Below are 23,151 nucleotides of genomic sequence, written 5' to 3' on the forward strand. Positions count from 1 at the left end.
GTGGGGAATCAGGTGTAGGGGAACTATGGGGGGGGGGAGAGGAACACCTGTGATAATCTGAACAATAAAGATTTATTATTAAAAAATGAAATTCAGGATAAGGGGATTAAGGGAAAGAGATGGAGGAGCACAGAGGTTGATGTAAGTCCCTGGTCATGTTTTAATTCTTCAGTTAAATAATAATATAATGAACTCTCATAAATCCACTAAAGTATTAAGTAAATGTAAAACTCACAGAAAAAAAGAACATGAATAGACAAATTAGGTTATAAATATTTAAGAATTATGTTTAATCTAATTCTGTGCACCTGAGGGCTCAAATAATATTCTACAGAAATGCAAAGGATGAAGACTAGTAAAGACACTTTTGAAGAATATTAACAAGATAAAGATTTACCTTATGTTAGACTTAGTATAAAATATAGTAATGAATTAGTTTGGTTGTGTCAGAGGGAACAGCTAAACAGAAAATGGAATAGAATTGAGAACTCAAAAATAAATTTCATAATAAAGATGTAATTATACATAGCACAATATGATTCTGTCTATATAGAGTTAAAAGCAGACAAAAGCAAGCACTGTTTTCTTTAGGGACACTTACATGAGTACTATCACTATAAAGTTAAAAAATTACCACAGTTACCTCCTTGGGGTTTCTGGGATTGCCAGTATGGCATTTCTAAGCCACTGACCACGTTCTAGGTTTTAACTTGGATGGGGACTATATGAGGTTCATTTAGCATTCTTTCAAACGTACATATACTTTTATTTTCATAGTTTAAAATTAGGAATAAGTGAACTATACCCTGTGCTAGAAAAATAATGTTTGCAAGCTGATCATCCATTTCTTGATAAATACAAGCAGCTTTAGAGAATGCACTAACTTAAGTCAAAAGGGGACATTCCACCTTTCCCATGTGTAAATTGAAGCCAAGAAATTGAAAGTGTTGTTTTTTTTTCTCTTAAAATAACTGACTCACTTGAAAAAAAAAATTCCTCCAAACATTAATGCCCCTGGGACACTTAATGTCTTTGAAGGTACTATAACTGAAAGATTAGAGTAACACTGATTTAATTAGCTTTGAAGCTTGGCTTCTGGCTGTTTCTACAGCAGGTCAGGGAAGTGTTTTCTTTGTACAAGTGCCAGGCACCTTGTAGCCTGTCATTATGCAAATAAATAGCTCTGCATCAAAAACAGAGACATGGGGCACAAGTGAGCATGGCCCTCCCTCAGACCTCTGCCTCATTGTCAAGGCCAGCAGGGCCCGTGGGGCCAGTGGGACCAGGGATGGGCTGGAGCACAAACTGAGAGCTCCACTTGCAACAACCAAAAAATTCATTGAAGAGTGGGAGTCCAAAATGTCAGAGCAGGTGAGGTGGAGATCCTAATTTTGTTCATAGGGAAAGCATCTCTAGAGAAGCTTCATGAATTACTTGAGATTATATTAGACAGGCAAATCCCAAATTGTTTCCAAGATATCTTCCTATGCACAATTCTGGAGACAGCTGCAGGTAGCGAATCAAATGACAGCAAACTCATTGGCACCATTGAGTTAAAAAAAATTTGTTAATTTATGAGAGGGGAGAGTGAGAGGGGAGAGGGGAAAAGGGAAAGGGAAGAGAGGAAAGGGAAAAAGGTAAGGGAAGGGGAGAGTGGGGGAGGGAGGGAGGGAGAGAGATAGGGAAAGAGAGAGAGAGGAGAGAGGTGAGAGAGATACATCAATCAGCATCAATCAGTTGCCCCCTAAACATGCTCCAACTGGGGATCAAACCCACGACCTACCTATGTGCCTTCACCAGGAATTGAACCAGCCACCGTTCCATGTATGGAACAACACTCCAACCTATAGAGCCACACTGGCCAGGACGGCACCACTGAGTTTTAATACCCTTAAAAATAATTGTGTTCCTCGGGGCACAGGTTAGCAGAGCCCCGCGATGGATCCAACAAGGGACATATACTACACCGAGGCCGTGGATCCCTGCCTAGAAATTATCCAAAATGTTGCCAAATCAAACATAGCCATGAGTATGTGTTTTCTAATTTTAAAAAGAAAATGTAAAGAATAATTAATTTTTGAAATTTTTCTCCCACGAATAAGGGAATGAAAGAGATCTTGGAGTCAGGAATATCCTAGTTTGGAATGTGACATTCTCCTGTTATGTTTACAGATACCGAGACTACCGGGACCCTCCTCATTCACTGGTGCCCTATGGCTACACACTGCAGTTCTGGCATGTCCTCGCAGCTCGACTGGCTTTCATCATTGTGTTTGAGGTAAGTTTTCTCAGCTGTTCCTTTGTGTCCTTTGACATAATGATGTAACTAGAAGATGTAACTATAGTTATTAATAACTATAAGGTATGAGAACTTCCAAGTGACTCTGCATGTCCAGGAGCGGTAGAATAATATTATATGACCTCTTTATCTTCTTTTTCTTCTCCTTAATCCAAGTCCTGGAATTTTCCAAGAAATATTTCAAAGTCTATTATAGATTGTTAATGGATAAGTCAGGAATTATTGGTTTTAAATTTAATATTCTATGGCAGTGGTCGGCAAACTCATTAGTCAACAGAACCAAATATCAACAGGAGAATGATTGAAATTTCTTTTGAGAGCCAAAATTTTTAAACTTAAACTTCTTCTAATGCCAGTTCTTCAAAAGAGACTCGCCCAGGCTGTGGTATTTTGTGGAAGAGCCACACTCAAGGAGCCAAAGAGCCGCATGTGGCTCGTGAGCCACAGTTTGCCGACCATGGTTCCGGGCCATGTTTTTAAACTTTAGGGAAATTGCTCTTTTTCCATCCCCGTTCATAGAAACTCTGATACATCATGTCTGCAATTTGCTTTTCACAAGCCCTTCGAGGTGACCCTGATGCAGATGTTCAAGAGCCATCGTTTGGAAAACATTGAATGGTTATTACAAGTGGTCGCCTCTGGTTGTATAGCATCATATCATTACTGATGCCCAAACACACAAATAAGTATTCATTACCTGAGACTCAAAATAGACTTTAAAAGTATAATTATACTCAGAAAACATAATCTACCTAGTAATTGCATGTATCATGTGTTATAAAAATTACCCATTACCTATTTTCTTTTAGTCTTCAAGAAAATTGCTGCTAAAAATAGTTTATAGTTCTATTACTATACTTATAAATATAAATTTCATCTCCTATCACATATATTAAAGCCAAATTAACACAAGCAAAGGCTGCCTTTTGACTTGGACTAGAAGCTTCTTATACCTATTTGAAACTATTCTACCACTGTTGTTTTCCCCTTCCTTTAAGGCAGGGGTCTTCAAACTGCGGCCCGCAGAGGAATCTGATCCGGCCTGCCAGGTTTTTTGGGCAGTGAGCGCAGCCGAGGTGTTACAGTAGGAATTAGTAGTTCATATAGTCCGGCCCCCCAGCTCTCTGAGGGACCGTGATCTGGCCCCCACTTTAAAAAGTTTGAGGACCCCTGCTTTAAGGGAACCAAGAAACAAATATTAAGCTGCTCTTCCCTGGGAATTAGTTTATCAATGACTCAGTCTCTCTTTGAAGAAATTTCTAATCTATCATTGTTTTAGAACTTTTCAGACAAAATAAAAATGGGGTTGCATTAAGAAATTATTTGGTTTATCAACTAGAACTTTCCATTTATCTTCAATATGTTGCAATTAAGCTATTTTAATATACTAGAAATAAAAAAATATCCTCTTAATTGGAAGAATCAAATTCACCGAGTTTTAAATAAAATTAAGAATACTTAGTGGTATCAAAACAGCAAATAAATAAATAAATAAATAAAAATGAGGATAGTGTAAGAAGCCTCTGGGACAACTTCAAGCATACCAACATTTACATCATGGGGTGCCAGAAGGAGAAGAGAGCAAGAAATTGAAAACCTATTTGAAAAAATGAAAGAAAACTATAAAGATAATATACATACAAGACCAGGAAGGGCAAAGTCCCAAACAAGATGAACCCAAAGAGGCCCACTCTAAGACACATCACAATTAAAATGCAAAAGACAGAGAATCTTAAAATCAATAAGTGAAAAGCAGTTAGTTACCTACTAGGGTGCTCTCATAAGACTTTCAGCTGATTTCTCAAAGGTAAAAAACAATCATTCACAGTGATGAAAGGCAAGGATCTACAGCAAAGATTACTCTTTCCAGCAAAGCTATCAGTTAGAATCGAGGGACATATAAAGAGTTTCCTAGACAAAAAAACAGCTAAAGGAATTCATTACCACCAAGCCAGTATTACATAAAATGTTAAAGGGTCTTTTAGAAAAAGGAGGAGGAGGAGGAGTAGGAAGATTAAAAATATGAACAATAAAATGGCAATAAGTACACATCTATCAACAATTGAATCTCAAAAAAACACACACACACAAATGAACAAGCAGAACAGAAACAGACTCATAGAGAGGACATTTTGATAGTTGCCAGATGTGAGGGGTGTTGGTGAAAAAGGTGAAGGGATTAAGAAGTACAAATTGGTTGTTACAGAATAATCACGAGAATACAAAGAACAACACAGGGAATATAGTCAATAATATTCTAATTACTATGTATTTTGTCTGATGGGTGTGAGAATTACCAGAATGATTACTTTTTAAATTATATAATGTCTAATTACTGGCTCATACACCTCAAACTAATATAATAATATATTTCAACTGTAATTGAAAAATAAAAATTATTTTAAAATGAAAAAAATAAACATTTTTACATATAATTTTCACAATACCCATTTTATAGATGAGAAAATTGAGGCTCAGAATGACTTTCCTCAGGTAGATGGACAGCTCTTACATACCGTGTTTCCCCAAAAATAAGACATCCTCTGAAAATAAGACCTAGCACATGGAAAGATAAGACATCCCCTGAAAATAAGACCTAGCACAACTTTGGGAGAAAAAATTAATATAAGACACTGTCTTATTTTCGGGGAAACAGGGTAGTAAAAGTTACAGAGCTAAAATTCAAACCTGGCTTTTCACATTCCCCAGTATATATTCTCCTGGCTTTCCTTTGCATTCTCCAACCATTCCTTCTCTACCTCCTTTCCTGGTTCATCTTCCCATTCTTTAATGGGTGCCATCACACCAACCTCAGTCCTCACGTATCCTGAGATCCTCTTTCTTCACACACACCTCCCCTGGCCTCATCCCATGTTGCAGACACTCCATGTCCCTGAAGTGACAGTTCTTGAACCAACTCCCAGAGCTCTTCCCAGCGAAGGATGGACAGTAGACCTGACTCTCTGGCATTCTCCTCTGTGTTTTTAGCACCTCGTGTTTTGTATAAAGCACCTCATTTCATATCTGATCCCAGACCTCCCAAAAGATCTAAGGGATCGAATGAGAAGAGAGAAGTACTTGATTCAGGAGATGATGTATGAAGCAGAACTGGAGCGCCTCCAGAAGGAGCGAAAGGAGAGGAAGAAAAATGGCAAAGCGCACCACAACGAGTGGCCGTGACGAGGTGGGTGAGAGATGGGCTCATGGTCTGAAAGGTCTCCTTTGTTGGGAGGAGGAGCTTTAAACTCCCTGAATTGAAGCTTGCTAGTCTTCTACTGAGAGGGATCAAAATAGCTCCTTAGCTTCCAAAACCAGCTTGTTTCCTACTTTCATTGCAATTACAACTTAATATGCCTGCAACTCTTCTGCCTGGCAGTCAAAGTGTTCAGGAGTTGGCCTAGGAGTTCCCTGAAATCAGCCTTCTCCCTCCTATTCCAGCCTGGTTGTTCTCTTTAAGATCCCAGGGCAACATGCCCCTTCTTTTTGGTTAAAGTCAATTTTTCATCTCATCTAAGATGACCACTCCATCACCCATTTATTACTTCCTCCCAAGATGATCCATGTCACACTATACCCTCTAAAAAGTTTTTCCTAGACTCATTATCCCATTGAAACTCTCTCCTTATAAACATCTTTGATTTTTGCATCAGTACCACATGTATTGGCATGTATTGATCTGTATTGCTAATGTATTATTCTTTCAAATAGTTATCAGGCTTCCCCAGCACAGTTGTAAGCACCTTTAGGAAAGACTCTATGGGTGGTAATTTATTCTTCCAACTAGTTAGCTCATGGTACCATTTAAATGCACATTGAATTAGTAAAGGTTGGATGAAGTCTAAAAACACTGTAAGAAAGATCCATAATGTTCCCATATATCTTATTAAAAAGTTCTTCTGAAACCTTGGCAAGTCAATTACTTACTAGCTCTGTATCGTTGGACAAGTCACTTAACTTCTCTGAGCCTCAGTTTCCTTATGATGGATTGACTAGATGAGCTCTCAGTTTTGATGATCTGTGACTATAATGTACCATTTCTTTTTTTCTTTTTAAGTTTTTCTTTAAATATATTTTATTGATTTCAGAGAGAAATAAAGGGGGCAGGGAGAGAGAGGGAGGGAGAGAGAGAGAGAGAGAGAGAGAGAGAGAGAGAGAGAGAGAGAGAGAGAGAGAGAGAGAGAGAAAGAGAGAGAGAGAGAGAGAGAGAGAGATCAATGATGAGAATCATTGATTGTCTGCCTCCTGCATGCTTCCCTAGGATCGAACCCTCAACCTAGGTATGTACTCTTGACCAGAATCAAACCCAGGACCCTACAGTCTGTTGGGCAATGCTCTGTCCACTAACTAAACCAGTTAGGGTTATAGTATTTCTTTTCCCCTTTCTTTCTCTCTCTCTACTTGTTTGAAGACTAAGTTTGAAAATATTTCGCAAAATGAGATATCCAGGGGGAAAATATGTTTTTCACTTTTCATACAGGTTGAGATGTTTGTTGTTAAGTTAGTGAAATTGTATCCAGCCAGATGTGGGATAAGAGTCCAGCTGGGTATTATAAGTTGGACATGTGGTGGACTTGGAGAACATCACCTAGGCCCTGGGCCCCAGGGATAACAATGGTGTTTAGATGTTGAACACTGAACCTGCCTTCAAGTCCAAAGTACACCTTGGCTTCCCTAAAGGCAAGGAATATTTTGCTGAGTAATTTGGCCATTTTCCAGATCTGCCATTGGTCGTGTGATTTGGCAAAAAATAGTTAATTTTTCTGAGCCTGTTTATTTGGCAGAACTTAGTATGTATCTCAAATAGTCTCTGTGGTGAGACATTTACAGAACAATAAAACACTAAAGAATACTATACGGGATTTGTACAGTTGCTAAGCATTGGGTTGTATTCCACCAGATTCTAGACCTGGCTTTTCCCTTCTCTGTCTGTTGGGCCTGGACTTTGAAGTGGATTCTGATCCCCATGTTTGCAAAGTAAAGAAGTTGGACTGAACAATACTTTAAGAGCCTCCTCTGCTTTACCCTTTGGGGATTCTATAATTCCCCCCCCAACCCCTGACCCCCTGACACACCTCTTCTCTGGCTCTGGTCGGCCTCAGACAGCATTAGTGGAGGTGGGAGGCAGACATTAGTGAAGAGAATTCCTTTCGGGAGCTCCGGGAGCTCCAGGGGCCAGAGACAAGGCCCAGCAGTGGCGTTTTCTATCCTCAGGGCCTACTGGGCTGCTGGGCCAGTAACCAATTTAGCCTCATCATTATGGGCTGCTTTCTCCCTAACCAGGCCATTTCTAAGTGTTGCTTAAAAGGATCCTATTTGTCTGTCTGTTTCTACACTCTCAACAGTTGGCAGGATGTCACCTTACTTCAGACTGACTCTGACTGTCCCTCTGGAAAGCAGGCTCAATGACGTTCAGACCATGCCTGACTCAGTTGGGGGCTACACATGCTGTGAAGACCTTTGAATCACAGTGTGTACAAACCATTACACATTGTGTCCTCAGGCCAGCGTACGTACATAGGGTTTTAATGCCTTCTCTTCTCTTTCCAGGTCATAGTTCATTCCCAGGCTAAAGACCTGATTTTTGTTTACTTCTCCTGGCTGTGCAAAAGCACACTCAAGTGAATGACTAACATGCAAGCGCAGTGCATGTCGCCGACGTCGGCAGCAGCAGAGGGAGTCGGCACCCTTCAAGGACTGCCTGCGAGAGCACCGTGCAGTCCGGCACACAATTGCTATCTACTCGTAGACCATTCTCGACCAAGCAAGCATGCACATCATGGGCAGTCACATTCTCAAGTTTTTAAAACCAAGGGGAACTTGTATACTGGGCCTGTTTTTCAGCCTGTTTGCTACCTTTTTTGCATTCTATCCCATCGGAATTTTACAGACACTGGGGCTAACAATGGTATACGGACACCTGGACACACATTTCTAGAATGTCATCGTATGGTCCTAATTCCATGTCACCCAAGCAACACAAATAAGACCCTGTTTACAACTTTTTGTTTTTCTTTTTTTTTTAATTTCAGATCTTTCTGAAGAGATGATTATATATGACATATCTATAGCTATGTGTATGGCCATAGATGTATTTCTGTGTGTACATATGTATAGTCATGTATTCTTACATATGTACATACAAGTACAGAGATATATAAAGTACATAAAAAGCCCTTCCTTGTAAATAGCCAAAAGGTTCTGACATGAATGATGAATTTTCACATTTAAATAGTCATCAATCAACATGAAGCCATGTTTAATGCTTGTATAATGTGATGCAATACAATTGAAAATAAATTTATGCACCTGGAATATTTTCAGCTGGGTTTTCTGAAATTCTGTTGTATTTCCTTCTCACACAGTAAGAGGAATCATAGCAGAGTGAAATCTTTAAAGAGAGGTCTATCACTCCCAAACACCCCTGAGAAATCCTTTGACCCTGCAGAGACATGACATTTTTCTACCTAACTCACTCTTTCCGTCTTGTTTCCATACATTCTTAGAGAACTGAGCCAACTAATTAGAAGGAGCTTAGAAAATACCATTGACCCTCTGAGTAAATATGAAATACGACCAGTCGTACTTACAATTCTTTTGACTATCCTGCCAATTAGTATGTTCTGCTAATCCTAGGACAGGGGCTGTCTCTGGAGGAACAGGTGTGTTTCCAAGCAATGCCTGTTGTTGCAATTACTCTTTTTCCAGAGCTTGTAGTGTAGAACCTGCCGATGAGCCATGTTATCACCTTCTGTGGGGCCATCAAACACTGCCTTCTTTTGGCCATGGGTTCACCTGAGCTGATTGATTTTCATCCCTTAGGTGGGAACAATCAGTCAGAGTGGCCTTGGGCAAGCTGAACTTCAGCTATTTCTTAGCTTCATCTTTCTAGTCCTCCTGATCAGACGTCCCTAAGAGTGAAGTACTTACTCCAGCAGTGCCTACGCTAAGGAGATGGGCTTTATTGGAATGGAGGCAACAGGCTATGGATAGAGTTTTCTTTTTAATCAATGGTAAAGGAGTCTGCAAAATATTTCACACCAGTCCCAGGGAGAGGAATTTCCAAGGTAAGTCTCAAGAGATGAAGTAAAAGAGAAGTTACACAAGGACAACATGCTCTGCTGACTCAGCACTATAACATTAGCTTGCTGTGCCTCAAGCTCCAAGCATGTAGGCCCAGTAAGTCTTGGACTTGTTGCAACCATAGCTGCTCGCCTACTCCTTTGGGGCAAAAAGAGTGGTGGTGGCATGGGAAGGAATTGTTGGCCTCTCCTTGGGTTTGAGGTGGGCCGTGAGCTTTCAAAACTAGGACCACCCAAAGCACCCGTCAGAATAAAGAAGTTAACCCTTATTAAGGGCCACTCTCTACTCCCTGGTCTGAGCATAAACTGAACCTAAGACAACTCCATGGCCAGAATATTTTCTGCCTGTGGAATTCTGCCTTTGCTATTCTAAGTGCCCCTGGCAAACTGAATTCCTGATATGTTTCTAGCATTCAAGTCTTTCCTTCCTCCTTGCCCTCCTACCTCGCTTTCTTCTTCTTTCCTCCGTCCCACCAGCTCTTCCTTTTTTTTTTTTTTTTTTTAGTAGCACAGTGAATGCATTTACACACCTTCCCTGTTTTGGGCAGAGGGAACATGTGGTGGATATCTCAAGATGTGGTTTTTTTTATGTTTGTTGGGGGTAGAAAGGCAAAGATGATGACATAGGTTACCCCTGACTTCCCCTCACAGGCAGAAAACAACTATTCATGGACAACACACCCCTGAGAGAATAGTAGGACATGGGGGTGAAGCTGAACCACCCCACTGCACCACGGAGATCAAAATAGGCCTCAGCAGAGGAATGAGAGGAACAGCTTCACACCAACCAGGTTGCCCCTTCCCCAGCTGGTGCAGCACCACACCAAAAGGTCTCCCCTGATTACAGTTCCTCCAGAGGAAGAGAGAGCCCAATGTGGACATCCAGCTCCCCCAGAATTGTGGGTTACTCCTTAGGAACCTCCACTAAGGTCTCACTGCATGGAAATTGCAGGATAATTTGTACATGACTGTGATGGAGGACAGGGAAGGGCTTGTAACAATGAGCACCCAGATCTTTGGAGACTGAGTTGTCAATGCCAAAGAAGTAGTCCCAACCAACAGCTTTGCTTATCTTCAGAGCCATGACTAAGGAACTTGGCAGGGTGAAAGTCTGCTTCAGCTGGGTCCTCAAATGATGAGCCTTGCCAGCCCTGGAGCCCGGTCTGCTCCCATCTAGGCAGGGAAGCTCTAAGTTGGAGCCCCACCACTGCTGAGTGTGGTTCCCAGTCCCTTCCCACCAGAAAGCTTGCCCAAGAACACCTGGGAGGCTGCTTGGAGCTGGCCTTCCCCTGCCTCCCAGTAGGGATGCTAATTCATAGCCTGGTCTCATGCTGATTATAGCTCCAGCCCCTTCCAACCAGAAAGCCTAACTAGAACAACTGGAAGCTGTGCGGCGATATTCAAGCAGGGAGACCAGCAGGCAGAGCTGACTGCAGTGGCTCTGTTTGGCCAAGGAACATGGAGTTGACTTAAGTCAAGACCACAAAGATCCTTGCCTGGCTGGAGTCAGTTTTCCCGCTCTGCCTAGACAGGAAAACTAGTTTGTAGTCCCACTCACTGATGGAAACTGCCTTAACCTGCCTGACTTGGGAACCTAACCAGAGAACACTGGAAACTGTAGAGCCCATTCCAGTGTTCTCAACATTCCTGCTTACAGTGGCATTTGGTCAGAGACCACAGCCCATGGCTTTCCCCATCTGCAGAGCAAAACCAGTGGCCCTGTCTGGCCATGAATCAGCACAGAGTCTTGACTAATTTGGGTCCCCAAACGATGAGTCACACAGGCCCTCGCATTCAAGTCTTTCCTTCCTCCTATCCTACTGGCCCACCAGGGCAGAAAAGCTAATTCATAGCCCTGCCTACTTCTGAGTAAGTACCCAGTCCTGACCATCTAGTAACCCTGATCAGAGAACCTGGGCAACTATGGAGCCTCATTCTACGCTCTTTCTTGGGCAAGGAACCAAGTCAGCAGAACGACCCAGCTCTTCTCAGTCAGCAGCACCTTCTCTCAGCCCCAGAGTTTGGGCAGTGGCCTCACCCCCAGAATAAACCCTAATAACAAGCCCCACCTGCCAAAGGACATTACCAGCAGACACATCCAAACACGCAAACTAAGCTGACTGGTGAAGAACTATCTCTACCCAAGCAAACCTGTTAAGTCTGGAAAGGACACCACTTACTCAAATGTGCAGGTACCAACATAAGAAATCAAGAATCAGGTAAACACAACACCACCAAAGGAAATTAATAGAATTTCAATAATTGACCCTAAAAAAAAAATGGGAATGTGTGACATGTCAGAAAAGAATGTTTCTCTTAAGAAAATCGGTGAATTAAGGAACACACAGTAGAAACCATAAAAACAAATAAACAAAAAACAAATAGAAACCTACAGCTGATAAGTACAACTGAACTGAGGAACTAAGTAAGAGAGTTTCAAAAATAGACTCCAAATTGAGCCTTTTTCATATATCCATTGGCCATTTGTATGTTCTTGGGAACCTCTTATTTGTTTTGTTGTTGCAATCTTCACAGATTTTGAATATTAGCCCCTTATTAGAGATATTGTCTGCAAATGTCTTTTCCCATTCATTAGTTGCAGTTTTGTTTTGCTGGTATTATCCAGTTAGAGGTGCAAAAAGAAAAAAGAATGAAAAAGAGAGAAGAAAGACTATAGGACTTATAGGACACAATAAAAGAATATATATTTGCATTATAGTTGTTCCAGAAGGAGAGCAGAAAGAGAAAGAGACAGAAAGCATATTTAAAGCAATAATGATTTTAAAAATTTCAAAACCTAGGAAAAGAAATGAACATAAAATCCATGAGGCACCTAAGTTCCAAAATAGGTTGAATTCCAATAGCGCTACATTGAGACACATTATAATGAAATTGCTAAAAGTCTAAGACAATGAAAAAAATTTTAAAGCAGCAAGGGAAAAGAGAGAAGTTACATACAAGGGAACCTCCTAGATTTCTCAACAGAAGCTTTTCAGGCCCAGAGAGAATTACATTCAAAATATTGAAAGAAAATAAACTGTCAGCCAAAAGTTCTATGACAAGAAAATGAAGGAAAGATAAAGTTTTCCTGAATAAATAAAAGCCAAGGGAGGTTTATCACCACTAAATCTGCCTTACAAAAAAATGCTAAAGGGAAATTTCTGAGTGGAAGCATAAGGGCACTAATCAACATCATAAAAACAAGAACAAGAAGGTAGCAGAAAACTCACTAATATATACAAAGTTAGATTCTGTATTGTGGTAATGGTGGTTCATAACTCTAGTTTAAAAGTTAAAAAACACAGTAAAAATGACAATAACACAGTAATATGTTACTGGATATGCAATATAAAAAATGTGAATAGATTAGCCAAAGAACTTATATGCATACATGCATAACCCATAGACACAGAAGAAACAGAGGGGAGGGAGTCAATGAAGGAAGAAGAGGGACATCTGTAATACTTTCAACAATAAAAATAATTTTAAAAATAATATAGACAAATCATTTTAAAAATGTGAACTATAACATTAAGAGCCTAAAATGGGAGGGAAAAGAGAAGTGAAAGTATAAAGTTTCCACCTGCCCAAGCACATTATCAGCAGACACATCAATCAAAGTTGTTACTTGTTTAAAGTAAAATGTTAATGTGTTTTTGTTGTTGTTTTAATCCTCACTTGAGCATATTTTTTTTATTGCTTTTGAGAGAGAGAGGAAAAGAGGAAGAAATATTGATTGATTGCTTCCCATGTGTCCCAACCAGGAATCAAATCTGCAACTTTTTGGTGTATGGGACAACACTCCAACCAACTGAACCATTCAGTCAGAGAGAGGTATTAATGTTTTAAGATATTATATGTAAGCCTCATTGTAACCACAAGGGGAAAACCTGCAATAATTACACACACACACATACACACACACACACACACACACACACAAAAAAAAAAAAAAAAAAAAAAAACCATGATAAAGAAGTCAAAACACACTGATATCAAAAGACATCAAAACACAGAAAAGACAACAGAATAAGAAGCAAGGAACAATGAACCTATAAACCAGACAGGAAACAATGAATAAAATGCCAATGTTAAGTTTCACCTATCAAAAATTAAATTGAACATGAATTGTCCAAAAAGACACAAGGTGGCTGAATGAATAAAAAACAAGATCCAATGTATCATGCTGCTTACAAGAGACTCACTTTAGCCTTAAAGACATACAGTGAGAGTGAAAATGAGAAGATTTATGGAAAAAGATATTTCAAGCAAATAGTCACCAGAAGAAGAAAAAAAAAAAAAAAAAAAAAAAAAAGCAGGGGTAGCCAAACTGAGATCAGACAACATAGACATTAAACCAAAAATGGTAAAATGAGACAAAGAAGGTCATTATAATAAAGGGTTCAATCCATCTAGAAGATATAACAATTATAAATATTTTTACCCAATGTCAGAACACCTAAACACATAAAGCAAAAACTAGCAATACAATAATAGTTGGCGACTTTAATACCCACTCTCAACAATGGAAATATCCAAACAGAAAACCCGTAAGGAAACAGAGGATTTGAACAACACTATAAACCAAATGATCTAAAGGGACATATAGAGAATATTCCTTTTGACAACAGCAGAATACACATTCTTTTCAAGTGCAAAGGGAACATTTTCTAGGAGAGACCATATGCTATGTCATAAAACAATTCATAGCAAATTTTAAAAGATTGAAATTATACCAAGTATGTGCTCTGACCACAATGGTATGAAACTAGAAATCAATAACAGGGCGGCAAATTAGAAAAAGGCATACCTAGTCTTACTGTGCTTCCTTATTGCACTTCATAGATATTACATTCTTTACAAATTGAAGATCCTCCATCAACAAAAAGATTATGAATCACTGAAGTCTCAGATGATAGTTAGCATGTTTGAGCAAAAAGTATTTTCAATTAAGTTATAAACATTTCTTAGAACATTTCATGCTATTGCACAAATAACAGTATATTTTTATATGCACTAAGAAACAAAAAAGATCATGTAACTTTATTGCAATATTGGCTTTATTGCAATGGTCTAGAACCAAACCTGAAATATCTCTGAGGTATGCCTATCTATACATGAAAATTACAAGACTCTTCTGAACAAGCAATGGATCAAAAATGAAATTAAAGGGAAAATTAAAAACTATCTTGAAACAAACAAAAATGAAAATGCAGCATACCAGGACTTAAGGGATGCAGCAAAAGCACTTCAGAGAAGTTTATAGCATTAAATGCCTACAGGCACATGAAAAAATACTCAACATCACAATCATCAGGGAAGTGCACATTAAAACCACAATGAACTATCATCTCACACCTATTAGGACGACTATCATCAAAAAGAAGAACAATTAAGTATTGGTGAGGATGTGGAGAAAAGGAAACCCTGTGCACTGTTGGTGGGAATGTAAACTGGTGCAGCCACCATGGAAAATAGTATAGAGGTTTTTCAAAAAATTAAAATTCCAACACAGTTTGAACCAGCAATTGCACTTCTGAGTATTTATTCAAAGAAAACAAAAATACTAATGAGAAAAGATATCTGCACCCTCATGTTCATTGCAGCACTGTTTACAATAAGACATAAAGCAACCTAAGTGTCCATCGATGGATGAAAGGATAAAGACTATACGGTGTATATATACAAATGACACATTATTCAGCCATAAAATAGAAGAAAATCTTGCATTTTGTGACAACATGGATGGGCCTTGAGGGCATTATGCTAAACTAGAGGCCTAGCGCACAAATTCATGCATGGGTGGGGGCCAGGCATGCTGAGAGGAGGAGACAGCAGGAGGTTGGCCGGTGGGCCCTGCCCCCAATTGGGGTGTGGGGAGCGATCAGGGGTGGAGCTGGTTGAGGGGAGGGGCCTCGAGCCAATAGGGTGATGGGGGCTGACCAGCAGTGGGACTGGCCATGGGGAGGGGCTGTGGGTGGTAGACCAGCTGGCCTGGCCCCCAAATAGGATGGGGGGATGATTAGGGGGGGCAGCGGCCTGGGGGAGGAGCCCTAGGTGGTTGGCTGGCCAGCCCTGCCCCTTATCAGAGTCGGGGAGCCGACTGGGGACAGAGCTGGCTGGGGAGAGGGGCTATGGGCCAGCAGGGTTGTGGGGACCCATCAGAGGTGAGGTTGGCGGGGGGGGGGGGGGGGGTCTGCAGGTGATTGGCCAGCCCTGCCCCAGATCAGGATGGATAATCAGGGGTGGGCCAGCCCAGGGGAGGGGCTGCAGGCCAATAGGGGTAGTGGGAGGCCCATTGGAGGTGGGGCTGGCTGAAGGGAGGAGCTGCAGGAGGTTGGCTGGTCGGCCCCACCCCCTATTGGGGTGGGGTGCTATCAGGGATGAGGCTGGCCAGGGGGAGGAGCTGTAGGAGATTGGCAGGCCCTGTCCTCTATTGGGGTGGGAGGACGATCAGGGGAGGGGCTGGCCATGGGGAGAGCCCCCAGGGGTTGGCTGGCCTGCCCTACCACCAGATCCATCCGGTTCATTGGCTGCAGTGGGTGTCATAGTGACTGGTTGTTCTGGTCCTTATGGTGTTCCAGTTGCTATTTTTTATATATATAGATGGGTTAAACCAAATGGAGACCTTATGACCTCACATATATGTGGAATCTAAACAATATTATAAAAACAAAACAAAAAATATTCACAGATACAGGGAACAAACTGGTTGCACCCTAGGGCAGGGGCTAGGGGGTGGGAGATGTAGGTGAAAGAGGTCAAAAGGTACAAAACTTTCAGGTATAAAATAACTAAGTCCTGCCGAAACCGGTTTGGCTCAGTGGATAGAGCGTCAGCCTGCGGACTGAAAGGTCCCAGGTTTGATTCCGGTCAAGGGCATGTACCTTGGTTTCAGACACATCCCCAGTAGGGAGTGTGCAAGAGGCAGCTGATGGATGATTCTCTCTCACTGATGTTTCTAACTATCACTCTCTCTTCCTCTCTGTAAAATAATCAATAAAGTATATTTTAAAAATAAAAATAACTAAGTCCTGGGAATGTAATGTACAGCAAGATAATTACAGTTAATAATATTGTACTGTATACTTGAAAGTTGTTAACAGAATAGATCTTAAAAGTTCTCATCATAAGAAAGAATATTTATAACAGTGTGGAGATGAATGCTATATACTGTATATATTGTTTTTGCAATATGTACAAATATCAAATCATTATGTAGAACACCTGAGACGAATATAATGTTATATGTCAATTATAGCTCACTTTTAAAAGATAAGTACTAGAGATATAATGTACAATATGATGACTATAATTAACACTGTTGTAAGGTATTTTTAAAAGTTGTTAAGAGAGGAGATCCTAAGAGTTCTCACCATTATTTTCTTTTTCTTTTTAGTATCTATGAGATGACAGATATTAACTAAATTTACTGTGGTAATGATTTCACAATATATATAAGTCAAATTGTTTGCTGTACACCTTAAACTTATACAACATCCAAAGTCCATTATATCTCAATAAAACTAGAAAAAAGAAATCAAGTGTTTATTGGGTGACTATATGCAAAAACAAATAATATAGCCATCAAAATATTAGCATACATTTATGAACTGTTTTCCTGTCTTGGTGGTGTAATATTTTAAATGTCATAAATAATGTATATGCCATAATTTGAGAACTTTCTAAACTATCTAATCTTATGAGTCTTTATATGACTAGAACTCAACTTGTACATCTCTCAACAAGTCCTGTCTACTGGGCTCCTTCTGCCTAGACTTCTTCTATTGTATAACCTGTTCCACTCACTCAGACTCTTTCCTCAGCCAGTGCATACATATCTTCTTATATTGCCTAACAGAGTGTGATGACTACAAGTCAAGTTTCAGTGTTTCTTAAATGAGTCTAAAAGACACACTTTTGCTTATAGCATGCAATCAATTTGAACTCACTTTCCTATAAATACATTTCACCATGAAAGAGCCAAGGATAAGACCTCAACTTCATGTAATCTCTACTCTAGTGAAAGTCCCTCAGATTTAAGGGCTAGCCACTGTCTTTCCAACAGGGTTGCAGAGTAATTTCCCAATTGACTGTCTTTCCAACAGGGATTAAGATATTGATTTTATAATATTTTCAACAGCAAAAACTTAGGAAGGCTTGCTGAGAATGTTTTCATTGCATGAGTGATTTTAAAGACTTGATGTGTTCAATTTGGATCCATATATCACCTGGTAGAGAGAGGTAACTACTAAAGCCGTTCCCAGTGGGACCCTGGGCTGAGCTGCACTCAGCTTGCCTACACCTCAGTTTTCCCCACAAACATAATTTTAACTTTGTTATTTCAGACCTTACTAATTAGGACATTGGGGTCATTTGAAAGGACTGAGGTCCAATAAGCAAACAAAAGTGAACAAAGCACTTTTAAATAAATCATTTCTAGGTAGTTTATTTGCTAACCATAAGCCCAGTTTGTTTTTCCTACTAATTATCATTGTCATCTGACCCAGTAGTTCTCAAGTTAACTCTAGCACACATTAGAGTCACCTGAACCCTACCACTACCATCTCTGATTCCGTAAGTCTCAGGTGGGCCCGAGAATTTCAACTGCTACAAGTACCCAGGTGGTGTTGATACTGTTAGTTTGGGACTACTCTTTGAGTCAATATTTGCCAGAATTTGAATTCCTTTGATATGCTCCGTAATTCAAGCTGAATTTAGTTTTATCTGACTGTATAATACTTGGAGAATATCACTCTGGTGGAAAGGTGGGTAACAATTTCAAACTGTAGTATTTGTCAGTTAATCATATCATTTGATACAGAGCATGGTCACTGCAGACTCCTGAGAACACTGAGCACTACTTAAAGGATTGAGTCAGTGCCACAAAGGGTCCTTTACCTTGACCTACACTGTATTAGCCCAGAAACCTGAAAACTAGTCCTTCTAGCCCCTACCCCTGCCCTCACCAATTTAGGAATGAGCTTACATCAACAATAAAACAAAAATGTTAATATTATGGGCTCTGGAGTGAGATAAAAACCAAGTTCAGAATCAAGGTGTATGACCTTGGATAAGTGATTTAAATTCTCTAAAATGCACCTTACCTCCTGAAGTGGACACTGTAGGACACTACGGAGACCTCCCTGCAAAGGACTTCATGCCCTTGACAGCCGCTGGTGGGACTGGAATTGGCCGAAAGTCTCTCCGCCCCTTCCTGCGGAGGATCTCCTGGTCTGACACTCCCCTTCCTGTGACAGCCCATATCAACAACTAAGTGAGACAGGACCACGGAAGCTTGGCTGTCTTGGCCCAGCTTGGGATAACTCTAAAGGGCTCCTCTCCCTGCAGAGTCTGTGTAGGGGGTTATCCTTGGGTCTGCATTACAGTTCAGCCTGCAGCTCTGCCCAACCCTGCTTCTGTCGTCTTCCTTCCACAGGTGTTGATCCTCAAGGCACTCCGTCATAAACATTAAGCATATTAACCCACCTTTCAGACTCTGCTTCCTAGAGAATCAAACCCGTGACTCTCGCTTAGAAACAAATAGCCCTCGCTGGTTTGGCTCAGTGGACAGAGCATTGGCCTGCAGACTGGGTGGTCCTGGGTTCCATTAAAGGGCACATGCCCAGGTTGCAGACTCAATCCCCAGTAGGGGCGTGCAGGAGACTGCTGATCTACGATTTTCTCATCGTTGATATTTTTATCTCTCTTTCCCTATCCCTTCCTCTGAAATCAAAATATATTATAAAAAAAAAAAAAAAAAGAAGCAAACAAGCAAAAAAGGTGGATGAAAACTCTCAAGAGGCAGGAATTGTATGAATTCATTCATTCAACAAACGTTTATTGAGCTAGTTCTAGAGGCTAAGAATACAGCAGTGAACACAGATGATTATGCGATTATGCTTGAAAAGGGGATCATGAAAAGCATTGAGGTTGAAATACATATTCAGATACAGTACTGAATACTTGCTATACAGAGAGTATTTCTTCCTCCTGCCTTGATTTTTTTAAATTGTCTAAGATTATAATATTCATATTCTGTTCAGAAACCATAAAATCCTTGATTGTCAAGACTCAGCTTGTTCATCTAATTCCCGTATGGGATTCTTAACTTACCTTCTATTATACTAAGTTGTAGGAAATTATGAGGCTGAATTTCTATTTACCTGAACACCTCATTCAACCATTTCTGATTCTGTACTTATTAAACATGGTCAAGTCTCTCCAACACCCCAAAGCCATATGCCTGCCCAGACTTATCACTCAGCTATGTATTTACTGGGGTCTTTTGGTTCTAAGCTCTAACCAGGAAATGAACATGAGTTTTGTTTTATTTTCAAATCCTGAAAACTTAGGGTGATTTGCTATTGCCATCCCAGGGCTCAGTAGGAGGAACAGTGAGTCCCAGAAACCCTTCCTCAGACTCACCAATATATTAATTCTCACCACTTCCCTCTTTAAAAAAAAAAAAAAAAAAAAAAAAAAAATATATATATATATATATATATATATATATATATATATATATATATATATATATAGATTGATTTTTTACAGAGAGGAAGGGAGAGAGATAGAGAGCTAGAAACGTCGATGAGAGAGAAACATCGACCAGCTGCCTCTTGCACACCCCCTACAGGGAATGTGCTCGCAACCAACGTACATGCCCTTGACTGGAATCGAACCCGGGACCTTTCAGTCCGCAGACTGACACTCTACCACTGAGCCAAACCAGTTTTGGCTCACGGCTTCCATCTTACCCTTCCAGGCTCCAGAATCTATTTCTATTCTATGGGTTCTAGAACCTAGCTCTTACCTTCCAAGATATTTTATGCTCGTTAACCTAAGAGCTAGATTTTTTTCGGCATTTAAAAGCCAAGAAGTCCCTCTGTTCTCTGGTACTTGCTGAGTTATAAACATCAATGACCTGATTATTTGAATATGAAAAAGAACGAAGGAGGACACTCAATGCTCCAGGGAGAAGGGGGTCATTGCTTGCATTTTCTGGATTATGTCACCATCCTATTTTCCTCTGAAGCTCCTCCCATGCCTCTCCTCTCTGCTTGATCACTGCCTCTGTTAACAGCCCCCTTGAGTCAAGCCCATGCCTCTTATATGGTCTGGGAATAAGGTATTTCTTGACTCTTTCCTACCATTTTTTGAAATTTTGTCTTTGGCTGGCCATCCTGGCTTTCACCCATCATTATGTAATGCCATGCATGGCCTCAGAAGAAAGGTAAATCTATGTATTCTTCTGTCTCCTACTCTTGTCTTTCCACCTCACTCACCCATCTCCTTCTTTTCTCTGTCTACCTCAACAATGGGCCCTATTTTTTGTCTTTACTTCAAAATTACATTATACTTTACTTCTGTTTAAATCTCATGACTTTTTTTTGTAATCATCCAGGATGCATCACATAAATATAAAAGGACAGGCTGAAACCGGTTTGGCTCAGTGGTAGAGCGTCGGTCTGCGGACTGAAAGGTTCCAGGTTCGATTCCGGTCAAGGGCATGTACATTGGTTGCAGGCACATCCCCAGAAGGGGGTGTGCAGGAGGCAGCTGGTCGATGTTTCTCTCTCATCGACGTTTCTAGCTCTCTATCCCTCTCTCCTCCTCTCTGTAAAAAAATCAATAAAATATATTTTTTAAAAATATATATATAAAAGGACAGAAGATGTGAACCAGATTAGAAGGCATGGAGACTAGGATAAAGAGTTGCAATAGTCATGTAATAGGAGTAAAAGAGTTATAGAATAGAAAAAATGGGAGAAGGGGGAATATTCAAAGAGATAATGATTAAGAAATAGCCAGTATTAAATATGTTCTTTCTATTTTCAAATATAGTGTTAATTACTTAAAATATAATATATTCTTCAGTGACAACATTTTGCATGTTTATTTGCATACACTTTTATAATCTACACTAGAGGCCCAGTGCACAACATTCATGCACTGGAGAGGGGTGTCCCTCAGCCCTGCACGTGCTTTCTTCAGTCCAGGACCCCTCAGGGGATGTCCACCTAAGCCAGCAGGCAGACATCCCCCTAGGGGTTCTAAGTGCTGCTGCAGAGGCTGGAGAGGCTCCTGCCACCACTGCTGTGCTCACTAGTCATAGTTGAGCTTCTGGCTGAGCAGCACTCCCTCTGTGGGAGCACACTGACCACCAGAGGGCAACTCCTGCATTGATGACATCATAGATACCAGCTGTTCTAATCATTCCACCATAAGAGTTGCTGGGCTTTTATAGATGATAGATGATAGATAGATATTTGATAGATAGATAGATAGATAGATATTTATTATATATAGGAAGAGTACTTTATGAGATAAATGGAGTAGAAATAACCTTTTGTAAATGCTGATAAAATTAATTATATTCAATTCCTCAAGAACAGACAATTTCAAAGACATTTATAGAGTATTTAATCAGCAAGATGAAAAATCAGAAATGCAACCGTATTTTACACTATAATGTTCAAGTCTCTCAAATTTTTTCACAAACAATGGGCAGCAACTTAAATGTAAAAGTAAATTTTACCATGACAGAATTTTCAGTAACTAAATGGTTATACATTCAGTTGAATTAGTATCAACAATCATTATTGAAAAAAAGTCAGAATTTCCTATAAGAATCAACACAGAGAGTAAGTAAATCCCCTCGTCTCTACTTCATCCTGGTCCCCTGTATCTACATCATGGACAGACACTCAATTGTTAACAATGAACTATATCTTCTGGTATTTTTATAAATAAAACAATACTATAAAATCTTCATGTTCATATACTACATATTTCCTTCATCCTAATGTGTGTTAATTCTGGAAATCATGTTGGGAAGCGAAACTGTTAAGAGTTGTTTTCATAATTATTCACAATTCAACAGTCCTTAATATTTTCAAAATGCTGTGAAAACACATGATCATTATTCTGTATTAAAATGTTCCACATGCTTAGCGATACTTACTCTTGACATGTAGATGAGAAAGGTCACTGAAAAGACTCACGGCAATTTCCCTAAAGGAATGCAACCAGGGTGTGTGACTTCAGGAAAATCAAGATTGCAACCTTAGTCTCCAGGGCAGGATTTCTCAAACAACACTACTGTACCAGGGGCAGGATGATTTTTGTTGTGGAGGAGTGAGACTGCCAAATGACGGTAGCACTTCCTCACTAGCTATGCCAACCAGAAATGTACCCAAATATTTCCAAATGTCCCCTGAGGTGCAAAATTGCCCCATTGAGAACCACTAGAGAGAAAAATGATTGCATATTCAACTAAATGCATAATTTGTACTTTTCCACCTACTATATATAAAATTTTCATTTCTTTATGGAGTATGACTGGTCTAAAGCCTCTTTTAATGTTTACATTCTCTGTTAGATTAATCCTGCTGACCACCAAATATATTTTAATGCCTCTATGCCACAATTTTTTTTATCTCCACATAATTACATTACAAATTATTAACAGCTTTTTTTTTAAACTGGCAAATGAGTTTTGTCTCAAAATTTTATTTCCAATCAGACTAGATTCAAAGTAACATTATCTGAGTTAATAGAATGCTATTGACCTTCCATACTCACAGTATTCCTGTGAGGTAGGTGTTTAGTGTTATGTTCCATCATTAGAAGAGATTAAGAATAAAGTCAATCACACAATTTGTCTGTGGCAAAACAAAAATAGATAACTTGTGTGGGCTTTCTCCTCACATTAGGATTGCTGTGATGACTGATGAATCTCAGAGGGAATGTGAGGGTGTGTGAGGAGGT

The 23,151-nt window shown here is 39.9% G+C and overlaps 1 protein-coding gene across 6 annotated transcripts in view; it reads left to right on the forward strand.

Annotated features, from left to right (window-relative positions):
* ANO4 (anoctamin 4) overlaps nt 1-8,619 on the forward strand; it is a 275,780-nt gene extending 267,161 nt beyond the window's left edge. For 5 of the 6 annotated variants that reach the window (XM_084880421.1, XM_084880417.1, XM_084880419.1 and 2 more), the window contains 3 exons: nt 2,173-2,278; nt 5,288-5,483; nt 7,847-8,619. In XM_084880421.1, coding sequence (XP_084736547.1) covers nt 2,173-2,278; nt 5,288-5,479 — 298 coding nt within the window. In that variant the 3' untranslated portion in view covers nt 5,480-5,483; nt 7,847-8,619. Of the gene's footprint in view, nt 1-2,172; nt 2,279-5,287; nt 5,484-7,846 lie in introns of those variants that run through there. The other variant, XM_084880420.1, reaches the window with a different exon arrangement.
* The last annotated feature ends 14,532 nt before the right edge of the window (nt 8,620-23,151 follow it).

The sequence above is a fragment of the Pipistrellus hanaki genome, assembly GCF_964339955.1.
Source record: "Pipistrellus hanaki genome assembly, chromosome: 3".
Taxonomy (NCBI): Eukaryota; Metazoa; Chordata; class Mammalia; order Chiroptera; family Vespertilionidae; genus Pipistrellus; species Pipistrellus hanaki.